Genomic DNA, 15,058 nt, shown 5'->3' on the forward strand with positions numbered 1-15,058 from the left:
TAGATAACTCAGGATATTTAGCCAATTATCATACATATCATACACCAGTTATCATACATACAATTATCATATCATCTCTTAGAACTACATATATGCATAGTAGACAACTCAGGATATTTAGCCAATACACACATAGACATACCTATACACATATGTCCGTGTAAACAGATGCATATGACTATCTATATATGTGTGTGTCTATATATCTGTATGTATGTGTGTGTATATATATATATGCCATTTGACATCCTGCCACATTACCCTTAAATATTTCAATATATACTTCCTGAAAAACAGGATACTCTTTTACATAACCACAATATAATTTCAAAATCTGAGAACAGAACATCATACAACACTACTAACTAATATATAGTTGATAATCACATTTCATCAATTATCCCATATTTCCTAGTCCAGCATCCAATTCAAGATTATTCATTGTATGTAGCTTTCATATAACTTTAGATTCCTTTAATCTGGAACAATAACTCATCCTTTCTTTTAGCTTCTTGACCTTAACATTTTTTTTAAAGATTTTTTATTTATTTATTTGAGAGAGAGAATGAGAGAGAGCACGAGAGGGAAGAGGGTCAGAGGGAGAAGCAGACTCCCCACTGAGCAGGGAGCCCGATGCGGGACTCGATCCAGGGACTCCAGGATCATGACCTGAGCCGAAGGCAGTTGCTTAACCAACTGAGCCACCCAGGCGCCCGACCTTAACATTTTTGAAGAGTACAACAAATTCTTTTGTGGAATCTCTTTTAGTTTGGGTTTGTCTGATATTTTCATCATGATTAGATTCAGGTTATGTATTCTTGGCAAGAATACTGCAGTAAACCTTTTCATAATTATCAAAAGGAAAAGCCCACTGCACCAATAAACATTTATAAACCTGCACTTAAAAAGCACAATTTGTACTCTTCTGTTGTTTTTTGGATATTTAGAATGATGAAATGTTTTAAAAAGAAACTTACCAGCATTACATTCTTAAATTGAAATAGGGAGAAGAAAAGAAATTGTCAAAAATAATTACAAAGAATTGAGAGTCCTAAGTAAACAGTAACATTTTAATAGAATTAGTGATGAGGAAAGTATTTTTCAAGCAGAAAGGATCTGAGATGAACTCATTGATCAAGCAGCTATTCACAGCTGACCTTGAAGGATGGCTGGAATTTCAACTGAAAATATGCGAAGGGTATTCCAGGTGAAGAAGACAGGCTGATAACAATGGTACAGAGGCAGGAATGGGTGACTGTGTTTGTTCAATGGGAGGTGGTATAATTGCCCTGGTGTACAGCATGTGCCTACACTAACGGTAACGACAGAGATGGCCCGACCCTCTATGCTGGAGCCATACCCCCGGGAAGCTGAAAGCCCACACAGTAAGGATGGACTGCATTTGAAAGGTCATGTGACCTCACTGACCAGCAAACCAGAACTCTTGCAGCAATACCTGGCTCAAATGGGAGGAAAGAAAAACAAATGCTTCTGCATAGTTTGTTTCTGTTGTGTTGTTGTTTTTCTAGTAACTCTACTGTTAACATTGCTATTCTTTTTTTTAAAAAATTTATTTATTTATTTATTTATTATTTATTTATTTATTTAGAGAGTTAGTGAGTGAGTGCAAGCAGGGGGAGGGACAGAGGGAGAGAATCTCAAGCAGCACAGAGTCTGACCTGGAGCTCGATCTCACGACCCTGAGATCATGACTTGAGCAGAAATCAAGAGTCGGACACTTAACCAACTGAGCCACCCAGGCGTCCCTAACACTGCTATTCTTAATTTAGGCTTCTTCTTTAGGTTTAATGAAGCTAAAAATCAGAATCCTTGGTTTGGTAACATTGTAACAAAATTAAAATGTTGAAGTTCTTCATGAAAGAGTTAGCAGCTTTCCCACTGCCATTACATCTACCATTTGACAATGAAGAAAGTAAGATAAATATGAAATACAGGAATATAAAATTATTAGGTAGGAAGGTAGGCACCAGCAACAGGAGGATGGGCCTTACACATCATGATGGAGAGCCCCCACCGAGGACTGTACCCATCTAGCCGTCAGCCATCCCCTCAGAGGAAGAGAGGAAGAGTTAAGTTTGTTGTGCTTATTACAAGCAGTCCTTATTTGAGCTGTCTCTAGAATAGAAATAATGTTGCAGCTTCCTACCCCATGCAGGCATTTTGAATACCTCCTGGGGAAGGACATGCATAGCTGGCTAATTATATAATCCAGGGCTGTCTCTCAAATGTTGTGATGCAAAGACCTACCCAAAAGAAAAAATTAATATAAGCCCACACCCCAGAGTTTCTGGGCCCTTGTCTCTCTTGACTGGCCCGCTCCTCCCTTGAAGTGCACTCTAATAAAACTGCTTGGTTTTACTTTTGTTTCGTTGTCCTGTAATTCTTTACTGTGGCAGCACAAAGAACCCAGGCTTTTTTCCTTTTCCATCTCACCCTCAGTAATGACATGAATAGGAAACGAGAATATTATATTTTCACATACATGAAAATATGATAAAATAAAGGATGGAGAGCACTGACCCAACTGTTAGAACAAACCTCAGTTCAAGAGTCCAAAGGCAAAAGATGTTACAATATAAAACAAAGAGCAAGGGAGGAAAGAGACCAATAAATGTGCCATGATCAGGAAACTACTCATCATTTTTTTAGGGGTAAGATTTATAAACAAGGTACACAATGGTAACACTCAAAAATGTTAGTTTATTTTATGTAAATTTGAGATTAGATCATTTATATTCTATATAAACAATGCTATACTGAAACCTATATATGTAGAAAGACTAGATGGAGAAAATGAGGTAAAGATCCAAAAATAAAAAAAGAAATAGAAGACCAAAAAAGGAAGAAATATGGTCAAAGTGGCTGTACCACACACAGAAATGTGGAAAACACAGATGGGTTTGTATTACTTTCAGTTTGGGAATTTAGAAAACAGGAACTTTTAACTTTCTTAATTCCTTAAAAGGAAAAAAAATACTCAGATTAACCATGAATGTATCTTTTTTTATCTTTTTTTTAATATTAAAAACTTCTCCGGAACCTTGATTAATTATAAAATATCTTTCTCTTTCATTAAGTTTTACAAAAATCTCCTCTGGTTTTTCCTTCTTACATGACTATATTAGAACATTTAATTATTTATGGGGCGCCTGGGTGGCTCAGTCGGTTAAGCGGCTGCCTTCGGCTCAGGTCATGATCCCAGGGTCCTGGGATCGAGCCCCGCATCGGGCTCCCTGCTCAGCGGGAAGCCTGCTTCTCCCTCTCCCTCTGCCTGCCTCTCTGCCTACTTGTACTCTCTCTCTCTAATAAATAAATAAAAATCTTTAAAAAAAAAAAGAACATTTAATTATTTCCATGACTTTCTGACATTTTTATTATTCTCTTTATCATGTTTCTGAATAATAAGTTTCCTTTTCCTTTGTATAATTTCTCTGTGGGATAGAGAGGAGGTAAGAAAAGGGGCAATAAAAATTGAATTCCACACCTTTTATGCTATTTGAAAACCAGACTTTATGTATTCAACACCAATAGTAGTATGAAACAAAATATTTTAGCAGATCACTTTAACTATTTATTAAAACATTTATTATTGCATAAATGACAGCATTTAACACCAATCTTGTCAAGGGACACAACCTACACATAAAAGTTCTTTTATGCATGGTTTGCAGATTGTTTATAGATCTACATTCCAGTTGCATGCTTGCTGTTCAAACAAATTTATCATCTTGCAATGTATTTTCCCATACAACTTTGGTATATTTCCCACTTGGCAGGTGCATCTAAGTTACTTTAAGAAATCAGAGTCTAAAACTTGAATGTGGGAAGATGAGAGTTGACACTGTCTTCAAAGTCAGTTCTGTGTTGTCCAAAAAGTATAAGCTTTTCTCCTATCAAATATCAATAGAAATATAATTTGAAGATATAGCAGAACACCACTGACATAATCACCCCAAGGTACTCATCATAAAACAAAATAAGTAAAACATCAGAAAGATATTCCTCAATATTTTTACCTACCAGTGATATCATAATTTAAGTGGTCAAAACAAACTTGAGTTCTTCAAGGAAATAGAAATGATGGGTATGGACAATCACTCAAAATTCTGCCACCAATTTTTAGTGCTCCTATGTCTCAGGGGAGGAAATTAGCATAAAATCACATGCACTTTATGTACATCAATGGAATTTTTGCTATAATTTCCAACTGTAACATTTTCCCTTTTCAACCAAAAAACCCCCAAAACCTATAATGTACATGAGGAGGACTAAAAAACCCACAGATTGTAAGAAACTTGGGGACTGCCAATTTGAAAATTGTAGTGCAGAGTAAATATTTCCCGTTTTATTCCTGGAAATCATTCCGAAGCATAGAGAATGAAAAACAGTTATGCAAGTGCCCCATGTATTGAAAACAGGAAACACTGAAATCCTAGATCTTCAGATCAATGGAATGGTTCCAAAATCAGTGATGACTGAGCAAAAGGGTGTGCAGGAAGAAAAAGAGAAAAGAAACCTTGAAGAAATAATCCAGAAGTGGCAGATTTCAAAAAAGAGCTAACAAACTTACCTTCCTTAAGTCCAGGAGCCATGCTTTTTTATGTTGTAGATATAATACAGCAGTTTCAGGTAGAAACATCTGTAGATGGTTTCAGAAAGCAGAGAAAGTGAGGCTAAATAAGAAACTATACAGAAAAGACCAATTTATAGAAAGCAGTCTCTATCTGTGGAAACAGAGAAGTCTTTCATTGTATGTGAGAGGAATAGAACAAAACAAACAACAAAACCCACATTGCCTATCTCCTTTGACTAGACCAAGAAAAACTCACTCAGTTCTGTGATAGAAAAGAAAAACTGGACCAGCACTGGGTCTATATGAAGATACTACAGGAGCAGGAGAAAAAGATGGCAGAGGAGGGGAGCAGAAGACCAATGGCATACAGGGAAACACACACTAAAAACATTACCATTAAAGAAGCAGAAAATTGTGGCCAAATATTTCACCATGAACTTTTCAAATGTAATGAATAGCAACCACCTTTTTGAAGCAACTATATAATACAAAACTGCAAGGGGTCAAGGCAAGGTTAGCGGTACAAGAACAAGACATGAATTGTAAGCTTCCAGTACTCACCCAAATGGCATAATGGAAAAAAATAAAAGCATAATAAAAGTGAAGGAGAAATTGGAAGTAATATAGGGGAAGAGAGAGTACTGAAAGAATAAGAAAGTAGCAAGGATTGAAGTGATAGACACAAACTGAATAAATATATATTCATAATGAATGAAAAAGAATTAGAGAGAAATTATAGAGTGTAGCACAGACAAAATAAATCCAACATATATATAAAAAGAATCCCTGAGAAATAAAATAACAATAAAATTGTGCAAATATTTAAAGACACATCAAGAACACTTGAATCTATCTTGGGGGAAAGAAGAAAACAAAACAAAACAAAAACAAAAATAACCATGTCCATGGGCAAATAGTTCAGAACAGTCAGCACTAGAATACAATTCTAGTGAAAATCACTAGACTTCAAATATAAATTAAGAATCATTTATTCAGAGAGGATGAGCAAGATGGTGGAGGAGTAGGAGACCTAAATTTCGTCTGGTCCCAGGAATTCAGCTAGATAGTTATCAAACCATTCTGAACACCTACGAACTCAACAGGAGATCGAAGAAAAGAATAGCAGTAACTCCATGAACAGGAAAGCGACCACTTTCTGGAAGGTAGGACGGGCGGAGAAGTGAATCCGAGGTGACATTCGGGAAGATAGACGGGGGGGCGGGTGGGGAGTGAACCTTCATCAGCCGATACCAGCAAGTGTAAGAGCAGCAGAGCACAAAATTGGAACTTTTAGAAGTCTGCTCCACTGAGGGACGCCACTCCAGTGGCTAAGTGGGGGGTGGAACTCTCGCTGGGACAGTGTGGTCTCAGGACCCTGGGGATCACAGAAAGACCAGGGGTGCCTGAGTGCGGCAGAGCTCGCAGGTATCACAGCAGGGAAGCTGGCTGCAAAGACAGAGCCCAGGAGTGGGCTACCAGCTCCGGGTTGCCATAAACCCTGATATGGGGCACAGTCGGGCCACTGCTCTTCCAGCAGGGACCCAACAAGCAGCAGATCCGGGGAGACTCCCTTTCTTCCCCCAGAAGGAGCGGCGCATGAGCGCACCGCAGGGATCTGCTGGGTCCACACCAGGTCTCCACATCAAGTCGTGTGCCAGAGATAGAAACGCTCGGTCACAGGCCGTGTGAGCACGGAGTGCAGCTGGAGACCGGGGAGATGGGAGTGACTGCTTTTCTCTGGGGGCTCACTGAGGAATGGGGCCCCGAGTTCTCAGTTCCCCCAGGGCGGAGATTGGGAGGCCGCCATTTTCACTCTCCTCCTCCAAAGCTGTAGGGAAAGCTTGCAGGAACAAAAGCTCCCGAGAGCAAACCCGAGCAGATTACTTAGCCCAGCCCCCTGCAAAGGCGGGGCAATTCTGCCTCCGGCAAAGACATTTGAGAACCACTGCAATGGGCCCCTCTCCCAGAAGATCAGCAAGAACAGCCAGCCAAGACCAAGTTTACTGATCAATGAGAACGGCAGAATGACAGCACTAGGGGAATACAGCACATAGAATTCATGGCTTTTTTCCCATGATTCTTTAGTCTTTCCAAGTTAATTTTTTTAATTTTTTTTTCTTTTTCTATTTTTTTAGTTGAATTTTTCTTTCCTTTTTCAACCAACATCTTATCAATTCTTTTTTTAAAATCTTTTTAAATTTTCATTTTTACATTCATACTCTATCCCTTCATTGTATTTAATCTTATTTTTTGTATATATATAAGTTTTTCTTTCTTTAAAATTTTGGGATACAGTTTCTTCTAACAGAACAAAATATACCCTAAATCTAGTGTATGGCTTTGTTTTAGTCTCCCGCCTGATCATATTCTCTCCTTTTTTTTTTTTTAATTCTTCTTCTTTCTTTTTTCAACCAACTTCTTATCAATTCCTTTTATAAAATCTATTTTAATTTTCATTTTTACAATCATATTCCATCCCTTCATCATATTTACCCTTATTTTGTATATATATTTAAGTTTTTCTTTCTTTAAAAATTTGGGAGGCAGTTTCTTCTAACAGACCAAATACACCCAAAATCTAGTGTGTGGCTCTTTTCTATTCACCAGCCTGATCATATATATATATTTTTTCCTTTCTTTTCCCCCCAGGTTCAGGTCTCTTCTGATTTGTTTAGTATATATTTTTGGGGGGTCGTTGTTACCCTGTTAGCATTTTGTTCTCTCATTCATCTGTTCTTCTCTGGACAAAATGACAAAACGGAAAAACTCACCTCAAAAAATAGAACAAGAGGCAGTACCAACTGCGAGGGACCTAATCAATATGAACATTAGTAAGATATCAGAACTAGAGTTCAGAATGATGATTATAAAGATGTTAGCTGGGCTTGAAAAAAAGCATAGAAGATACTAGAGAATCCCTTTCTGGAGAAATAAAAGAAATAAAATTTAACCAAGTTGAAATCAAAAAGGCAATTAATGAGGTGCAATAAAAAATGGAGGCTCTAACTGTTAGGATAAATAAGGCAGAAGAGAGAATTAGTGATATAGAAGACCAAATGATGGAAAATAAAGCAGCTGAGAAAAAGATAAACAACTACTGGATCATGAGGGGAGAATTTGAGAGATAAGTGATACCATAAGATGAAATAATATTAGAGTAATTGGGATCCCAGAAGAAGGAGAAAGAGAGAGAGGGGCAGAAGGTATATTGGAGCAAATTATAGCAGAGAACTTCCCTAATTTGGGGAAGGAAACAGACATCAAAATCCAGGAGGCACAGAAAACCCCCTCAATATCAATAAAAATAGGTCAACACCCCAACATCTAAGAGTAAAACTTACAAGTCTCAGAGACAAAGAAAATCCTGAAAGCAACTCAAGACAAGAGGTCTGTAACCTACAATGGTAAAACATTAGATTGGCAGCAGACTATCCACAGAGACCTGGCAGGCCAGAAAAGACTGGCATGATATATTCAGAGCACTAAACGAGAAAAATATGCAGCCAAGAATACTATATCCAGCTAGGCTATCACTGAAAATAGGAGAGATAAAAAGCTTCCAGGACAAACAGAAACTAAAAGAATTTGTGGTCACCAAACCAGCCCTAAAAGAAATATTGAAAGGGGTCCTCTAAGCAAAGAGAGAGCCTAAAAGTAACACAGACCAGAAAGGAACAGAGATAATATACAGTAACAGTCACCTTACAGGCAATACAATGGCACTAAATTCATATCTTTCAATAGTTACCCTGAATGTAAATGGGCTAAATGCCCCAATCAAAAGACACAGGATATCAGATTGGATAAAAAAACAAGACCCATCGATATGCTGTCTGCAGGAGACTCATTTTAGACCCAAAGACAACTCCAGATTGAAAGTGAGGGGGTGGAAAACCATTTACCATGCTAATGGACACCAAAAGAAAGCTGGGGTGGCAATCCTTATATCAGACAAATTACATTTTAAACCAAAGTCTATAAGAGATGAGGAAGGACACTATATCATAATTAAAGGGTCTATCCAACAAGAAGATCTAACAATTTTAAATATCTATGCCTCTAACCTGGGAGCAGCCAATTATATAAGCCAATTAATAACAAAAGCAAAGAAATACATTGACAATAATACAGTAATAGTAGGGGACTTTAACACCCACCCCCCCCACTGAAATGGACAGATCATCTAAGCAAAAGATCAACAAGGAAATAAAGACTTTAAATGACACACTGGACCAGATGGACTTCACAGATATATTCAGAACATTCCATCCCAAAGCAACAGAATACACATTCTTCTCTAGTGCCCATGGAACATTGTCCAGAATAGATCACATCCTAGGTCACAAATCAGGTCTCAACTGGTACCAAAAGATTGGGATCATTCCCTGCATATTTTTGGACCACAATGCTTTGAAACTAGAGTTCAATCACAAGAGGAAAGTTGGAAAGAACTCAAATACATGGAGGCTAAAGAGCATCCTATTAAAGAATGAATGGGTCAACCAGGAAATTAAAGAAGAATTTAAAAAATTGATGGAAATAAATGAAAATGAAAACACAACTGTTCAAAATCTAAGTCCTAAGAGGAAAGTATATAGCAATACAAGCCTTTTTCAAGAAACAAGAAAGGTCTCAAATACACAACCTAACCCTACACCTAAAGGAGCTGGAGAAAGAACAGCAAATAATGCCTAAACCAGAAGGAGAAGATAAATAATAAAGATAAGAAGAGAAATCAATGAAATAGAAACCAAAAGAACAGTAGAACAGATCAACGAAAATAGGAGCTGGTTCGTTGAAAGAATTAATAAGATTGATAAAGCCCTCGCCAGACTTATCAAAAAGAAAAGAGAAAGGACCCAAATAAATAAAATCATGAATGAAAGAGGAGAGATCACAACCAACACCAAAGAAAAACATACAGTTATAAGAACATATTATGAGCAACTATATGCCAGCAAATTAGACAATCTGGAAGAAATGGATGCATTCCTAGAGACATATAAACTACCAAAACTGAACCAGAAAGAAATAGGAAACCTGATCAGACCCATAACCAGCAAGGAAATTGAAGCAGTAATCACAAATCTCCCAACAAACAAGAGCCCAGGGCCAGATGGCTTCCCAAGGGAATTCTACCAAACATTAAAAGAAGAATTAATACCTATTCTTCTGAAACTGGTCCAAAAAATAAAAATGGACGGAAAACTTCCAAACTCATTTTATGAGGCCAGAATTACCTTGATTCCTAAACCAGACAAAGACCCCATCAAAAAGGAGAATTACAGACCAATATCCCTGATGAACATGGATGCAAAAATTCTCACCAAAATACTAGCCAATAGGATCCAACAGTACATTAGAAGGATTATTCACCAGGACCAAGTGGGATTTATTCCTTCATCAAGATAAAAAGCTTAGCACAGCAAAGGAAACAGCCAACAAAACCAAAAGACAACTGACAGGATGGGAGAAGATATTTGCAAATGACATATCAGATAAAGTGCTAGTATCCAAAATCTACAAAGAACTTATCAAACTCAACACCCAAAGAACAAATAATCCAATCCAGAAATAGGCAGAAGACATGAACAGACATTTCTGCAAAGAGGACATCCAAATGCCCAACAGACACTTGAAAAAGTGCTCAACATCACTCGGCATAGGGAAATATAAATCAAAACCTCAATGAGATACCACCTCACACCAGTCAAAATGGCTAAAATTAACAAATCAGGAAATGACAGATGTTGGCAAGGATGTGAGAAAAGGAAACCCTCTTATACTGTTGGTGGGAATGCAAGCTGGTGCAGCCACTCTGGAAAACAGTATGGAGGTTCCTCAAAAAGTTGAAAATAGAGCTACCCTATGACCCAGCAATTGCACTACTGTATTTACCCCAAAGATACAAATGTAGTGATCCAAAGGGGCATGTGCAACCCAGTGTTTAGCAGCAATGTCCACAGTAGCCAAACTATGGAAAGAGCCTAGATGTCCATCAACAGATGAGTGGATAAAGAAGAGTGGTATATATATATACAATGGAATATTATGCAGCCATCAAAAAAATATGAAATCTTGCCATTTGCAATGACATGGATGGAACTAGAAGGTATTATGCTAAGCGAAATAAGTCAATCAGAGAAAGATAATTATCATATGATCCCAGTCATATGTGGGATTTGAGAAACAAATAGGGGAAGGAAGGGAGGGAAAAATGAAATAAGACAAAACCAGAGAGGGAGACAAGCCATAAGAGACTCTTAATCTCAGGAAACAAACTGAGGGTTGCTGGAGTGGAGGGGGGTGGGAGGGATGGGGTGGCTGAGTGATGGACATTGGGGAGGGTACGTGCTTTGGTGAGTGCTGTGAATTGTGTAAGACTGATGAATCACAGACCTGTACCCCTGAAACAAATAATACATTATATATTAATAAAGAAAAAAAAGAATCATTTATTCAGCCAGGTAAATAAGAATTCCCTAAATTCTATAATGCTAGAAGAAAGAAGAGCAAAATGGTCCTTAGCCCAACTATACTCCAAGAAACAAACATGCAAGAATTTTGAACATGCAAAATTTCAGAAATGTTGCTCCCAAGGGACTTCCTCAGGAATCTATGAAAGATGACTTTCATCCAATGAGATGATAAAAAAATAACAAACTTGCCAACAATGTACACTCCTGTTGGAAGTAAGTCTTCCCCTACTGGACAGTGGGGCCTTCAGACGACTATACCTTTGGACAGCTTGACTGCAACTTCACAAGATACCCTGATTCACAACCTCCCAGCTAAGCAGCTCCTAGATTCCTTAACTGCAGAAACTGTGATACAATCATCATTTGCTGTTTTAAATTGCTAAATTTTAGAGTAACTTGTTATGCAACAATAGATAAGTATAAAACATGGCTTAGAGAGAACTGAATTTGAAGAGGTTGGAATGCTAGAAAATAGGAAGAGGATTTTTAAAGAGAGTAGTTTGTGTGCTGTGCATCCCACCATCCCCCCTGGGGAAGAAGGATGGATGGCACCATCTTCAAGCACAGTGACAAGGCCTCCAGCAAAGCATCGGGGATCGACAGATGTTCTCTGGTTTGACAGAACAAGATTTGCGCTAGACCCATGCCCGGAAATGACTCAAAGCAAGAGGCTGTGGCTGTGTTGCTGCTGAGGGTAAGATGGTGTTGGCTACACTGAAAATGGCCTTCATGCCCAGAGTTTGACAGGGAAAAGACAAACACATGTTTTTACAGACAGATGTGGGCCAAATGAAAGAAAAGTCCAGCTGGGGGAAATCTCAGAGTGATATCTATCAAAAGTGACACAGGAGAGAGCCATAGATATCAACAGTAAGAAACCACAGTGGGTGGACCACCACAAGTAGGAGCTTCAAGAGAGGATACAGTCGTCTCATTAAGGAGCCACAGGTGACACATCCCAGTGAATGAAGGGAACTCCAAAGAACCCAGAAATATGCCCCAAGAAAAGGAGGCAACATATTTGATATGGCCAACAGAAAATAAGAACCCCACCTCTTCCCTGCAGGAGAGGGAGCCATAGCTAGCACACTGGGAATAAGAGGCTAAACACAGGTTGAGAAAACCAGGAATGCAGCTGACACAGCGCCGCCTCCACACCCAGGCAGAAGCAGAACAGAACAGGGGGAAGGAGAAACTTTAACATTAGAGAGCTTCAGAGTTTTGATTATTACATGGAACCGTAATTAATTACCAAAGGGGAACCTTGTGTTCTGCTCTTTGACATGTGGCTATATGATTAAAACGAATTTTTTTATTTAAAACTAATAAAAATAACAGTATTCCATATCATCCCAATAGATATCATACAATTATCAGCACAACAGAAGTTTTATAATTCTAAAACAGACCTTCAAACTTGGACTCCTACTGACTTGTAACATAATAGGGTAGCTACTAACTCAAGCCTTACCAGTTGAGTAAGAAACCAGCTTTTAGAACCAAACTGCCGTATAGTATAGCATACTACACTTGTTCTACCAAGTATGAGCTTATACAGACTACCCTAAGGAATATATTTATAAACCATTATTAAAACAACTGATAAGCCCTGATTGGAATATAGCTAAAAATTAAGAACCTTCATTCAAGAAAAGTGCAACATACATACAACATAGAGTTGGCTTCCATTTTTCTTTTTTGTCCTAATATCAAATATTCATTGGTGCAAAAAAAACTTTAGATTTCTTAATTATAAAAAAAATATAAAGAAGATTTGGCAACATTACCTCTGAATATGATACTCTCAATTACAGCAATGTAATCTTGGGGCTCCTGCTCAGTAGACATCTCCCATCTGCCTCCAGCGATATTTAGTAATTTGTAGAGCTGATCTGAACTCGTCACCCCACACAGCAGAGTAACCACACTTTCTGGTGAATGAAGTACCTTTTCCAGAAACTGACATTTCCTTGGAGTTAGGTCTTTAAGCAGGCCATTTGATAATATCAAAAGTTTACATTTGTAAGAGTTTAAGCTCAGCAATTCCAAATCCCAAAAAGAGTAATTCTCCAAACGATATAACAGGACTGCTTCCCTTTTCACAACATGTAAAAAAACTTCCGTCAAGTACAGAGCCCATTCCTCAGCATCTTCTTCATATATCATTATGATGTCTCTTGTATTTTCTGGAAAAAGAGAAAATAGTGTATTAATTTTCTTATGTTTGAAATGCTAACAGCAGATTATATTATTAATCTCAAAAATTTTTATGTATTCTCTAGGGAGTATGTTACTTTTATTACGCCAGAGACCAATAATATAATTCATGTTATCCCCATTATGAAATCACACAGGATTAAAGTAATCCTGAAGGTCAACACAGTTCATGCTTTGTGCGAGTCTACACTGTACTCATTGTACCAGAGTGAACCAGGATGCTCAACCCAAAGAGAGAAGTTTTATGGTAAACTAAAAAGAATATTTTGTGGGATTATAGGAGCTAGGCTACCAGGTACAGCTGTGCCAGTGACCACAAAATTTACCTAGATCACAGTATTTAACTCCTTTGAGCTATTGTTTCTTCTTCTACTAAATGACGGTAAAAGTAAATAAATAAATAAGCCCTACCTAAGGAATTAGATTGTTCTGTGAAGATATGAGAGAATTTTCTTTAAGGAACTTTCCAATCTTATTAAAGATGACTGCATAAAGACAGGTGACAGAATTTCCATGCCCAGAATACTAACAAAACAAAAATTTTAAAAAAGAAATTCAACAGCAGAAATGAAATAAAGGGGGTATTATCTTCTGTCATAAACTAAGTTTCAGGCTGATGAGATAATTAAAAGGTTCTGATGGGACAACACTAATCCTAAACCTCTCTCTGACCCCATAACCAATTCTGATAAAGAAACTTGACCCATCACCAAAACCACCAGGGTGCTTATGCATCTCTTCCACATTTGGAAACTAATCACGAGATGTCTGCAGAAGCAGGAAGACTGTCAGGACTCTCCACAAGCCAGGGCTCACAGCTGAGTCAGGAAAGCCAGGCAAATCCCACAGGAACTCAAGTGCATCCTTGGGCAGAGGAGAGGGGCCTCGCAGACATTTAACAGGTCTCATTAGGACTACAACCCAGGACCTCCAACCCAGGACACTTTGCTTCTTCTCCCCTTTTCTTTCAGGTCATAAAAAAGTAACTGGAATATAGATTTTTGTCACCTAAACTGTAGCTTGAAGGGAAAAATAAAAAGTAGCAAAAAAGATAGGGAGGGGAATTTAAAGAATCATTTGTCCACACTATATTAAGCAAACAGAAAGCCTAAATGGAGCTAAGAGAAACACAAGCAAAATGAAAAGATTAACAATATAAATTTGTAGTTGTGGGGAGAGATTAATGCAAATAATAGTAATAATATGATCATAAAAATAATGAAAGTAACATAGCATGCAGAGACTAGTAGAAATCATAAGCAGGAAAGAAAAAAAACTCCAAAAAAGTTGCCTATAGTATAAAAAGACCTGAGATTAAATAAAATCAGAGTTCAAAGACAAGTTTATTTAACTTTTTAAAAAAAGTATCATTTAAAAGTATATAAAAGATAAGGAGACAAGTTGAGCCAAAACAGTACCATTACCCAGATAATATAAAAATTAGAAAAAGCAATAGCTGGTTGAACACAGATAATATTTTAATTTTTGGACGAAAAGAAAAGCTTGATATTTTCATAGTAAATGCAGAAAAGAGAACAATGTTATAGCAATTGGGAAAAATATGATATATCTGGGTAAGAGACAAAAAAGAAAAAGACTCAATAAGAAGACAATCTAAAAGCTAAAGTAGAAGAGAAAATATTTTAAAATATAACTTTAAAAATCCTTAAAATATGAAAGAAAAAGGAACCAGTTCCATGTATCAATGGGGCATTATCATGTTCTAAGAAAAATTGTTAAGGGAAAATCTATCTTGATTAAATTAACC

The 15,058-nt window shown here is 37.5% G+C and overlaps 1 protein-coding gene across 1 annotated transcript in view; it reads right to left on the reverse strand.

Annotated features, from left to right (window-relative positions):
• The window catches only part of BANK1 (B cell scaffold protein with ankyrin repeats 1), a 270,561-nt gene extending 257,310 nt beyond the window's left edge, over positions 1-13,251 (reverse strand). Inside the window, 1 exon segment of the mRNA XM_021680373.2 lies at positions 12,861-13,251. Within this exon segment, the coding sequence (XP_021536048.2) occupies positions 12,861-13,239 (379 nt within the window). The 5' untranslated portion in view covers positions 13,240-13,251.
• Positions 13,252-15,058: the final 1,807 nt, after the last annotated feature.

The sequence above is a fragment of the Neomonachus schauinslandi genome, chromosome 2 (assembly GCF_002201575.2).
Source record: "Neomonachus schauinslandi chromosome 2, ASM220157v2, whole genome shotgun sequence".
In the NCBI taxonomy this organism is placed as follows: domain Eukaryota; kingdom Metazoa; phylum Chordata; class Mammalia; order Carnivora; family Phocidae; genus Neomonachus; species Neomonachus schauinslandi.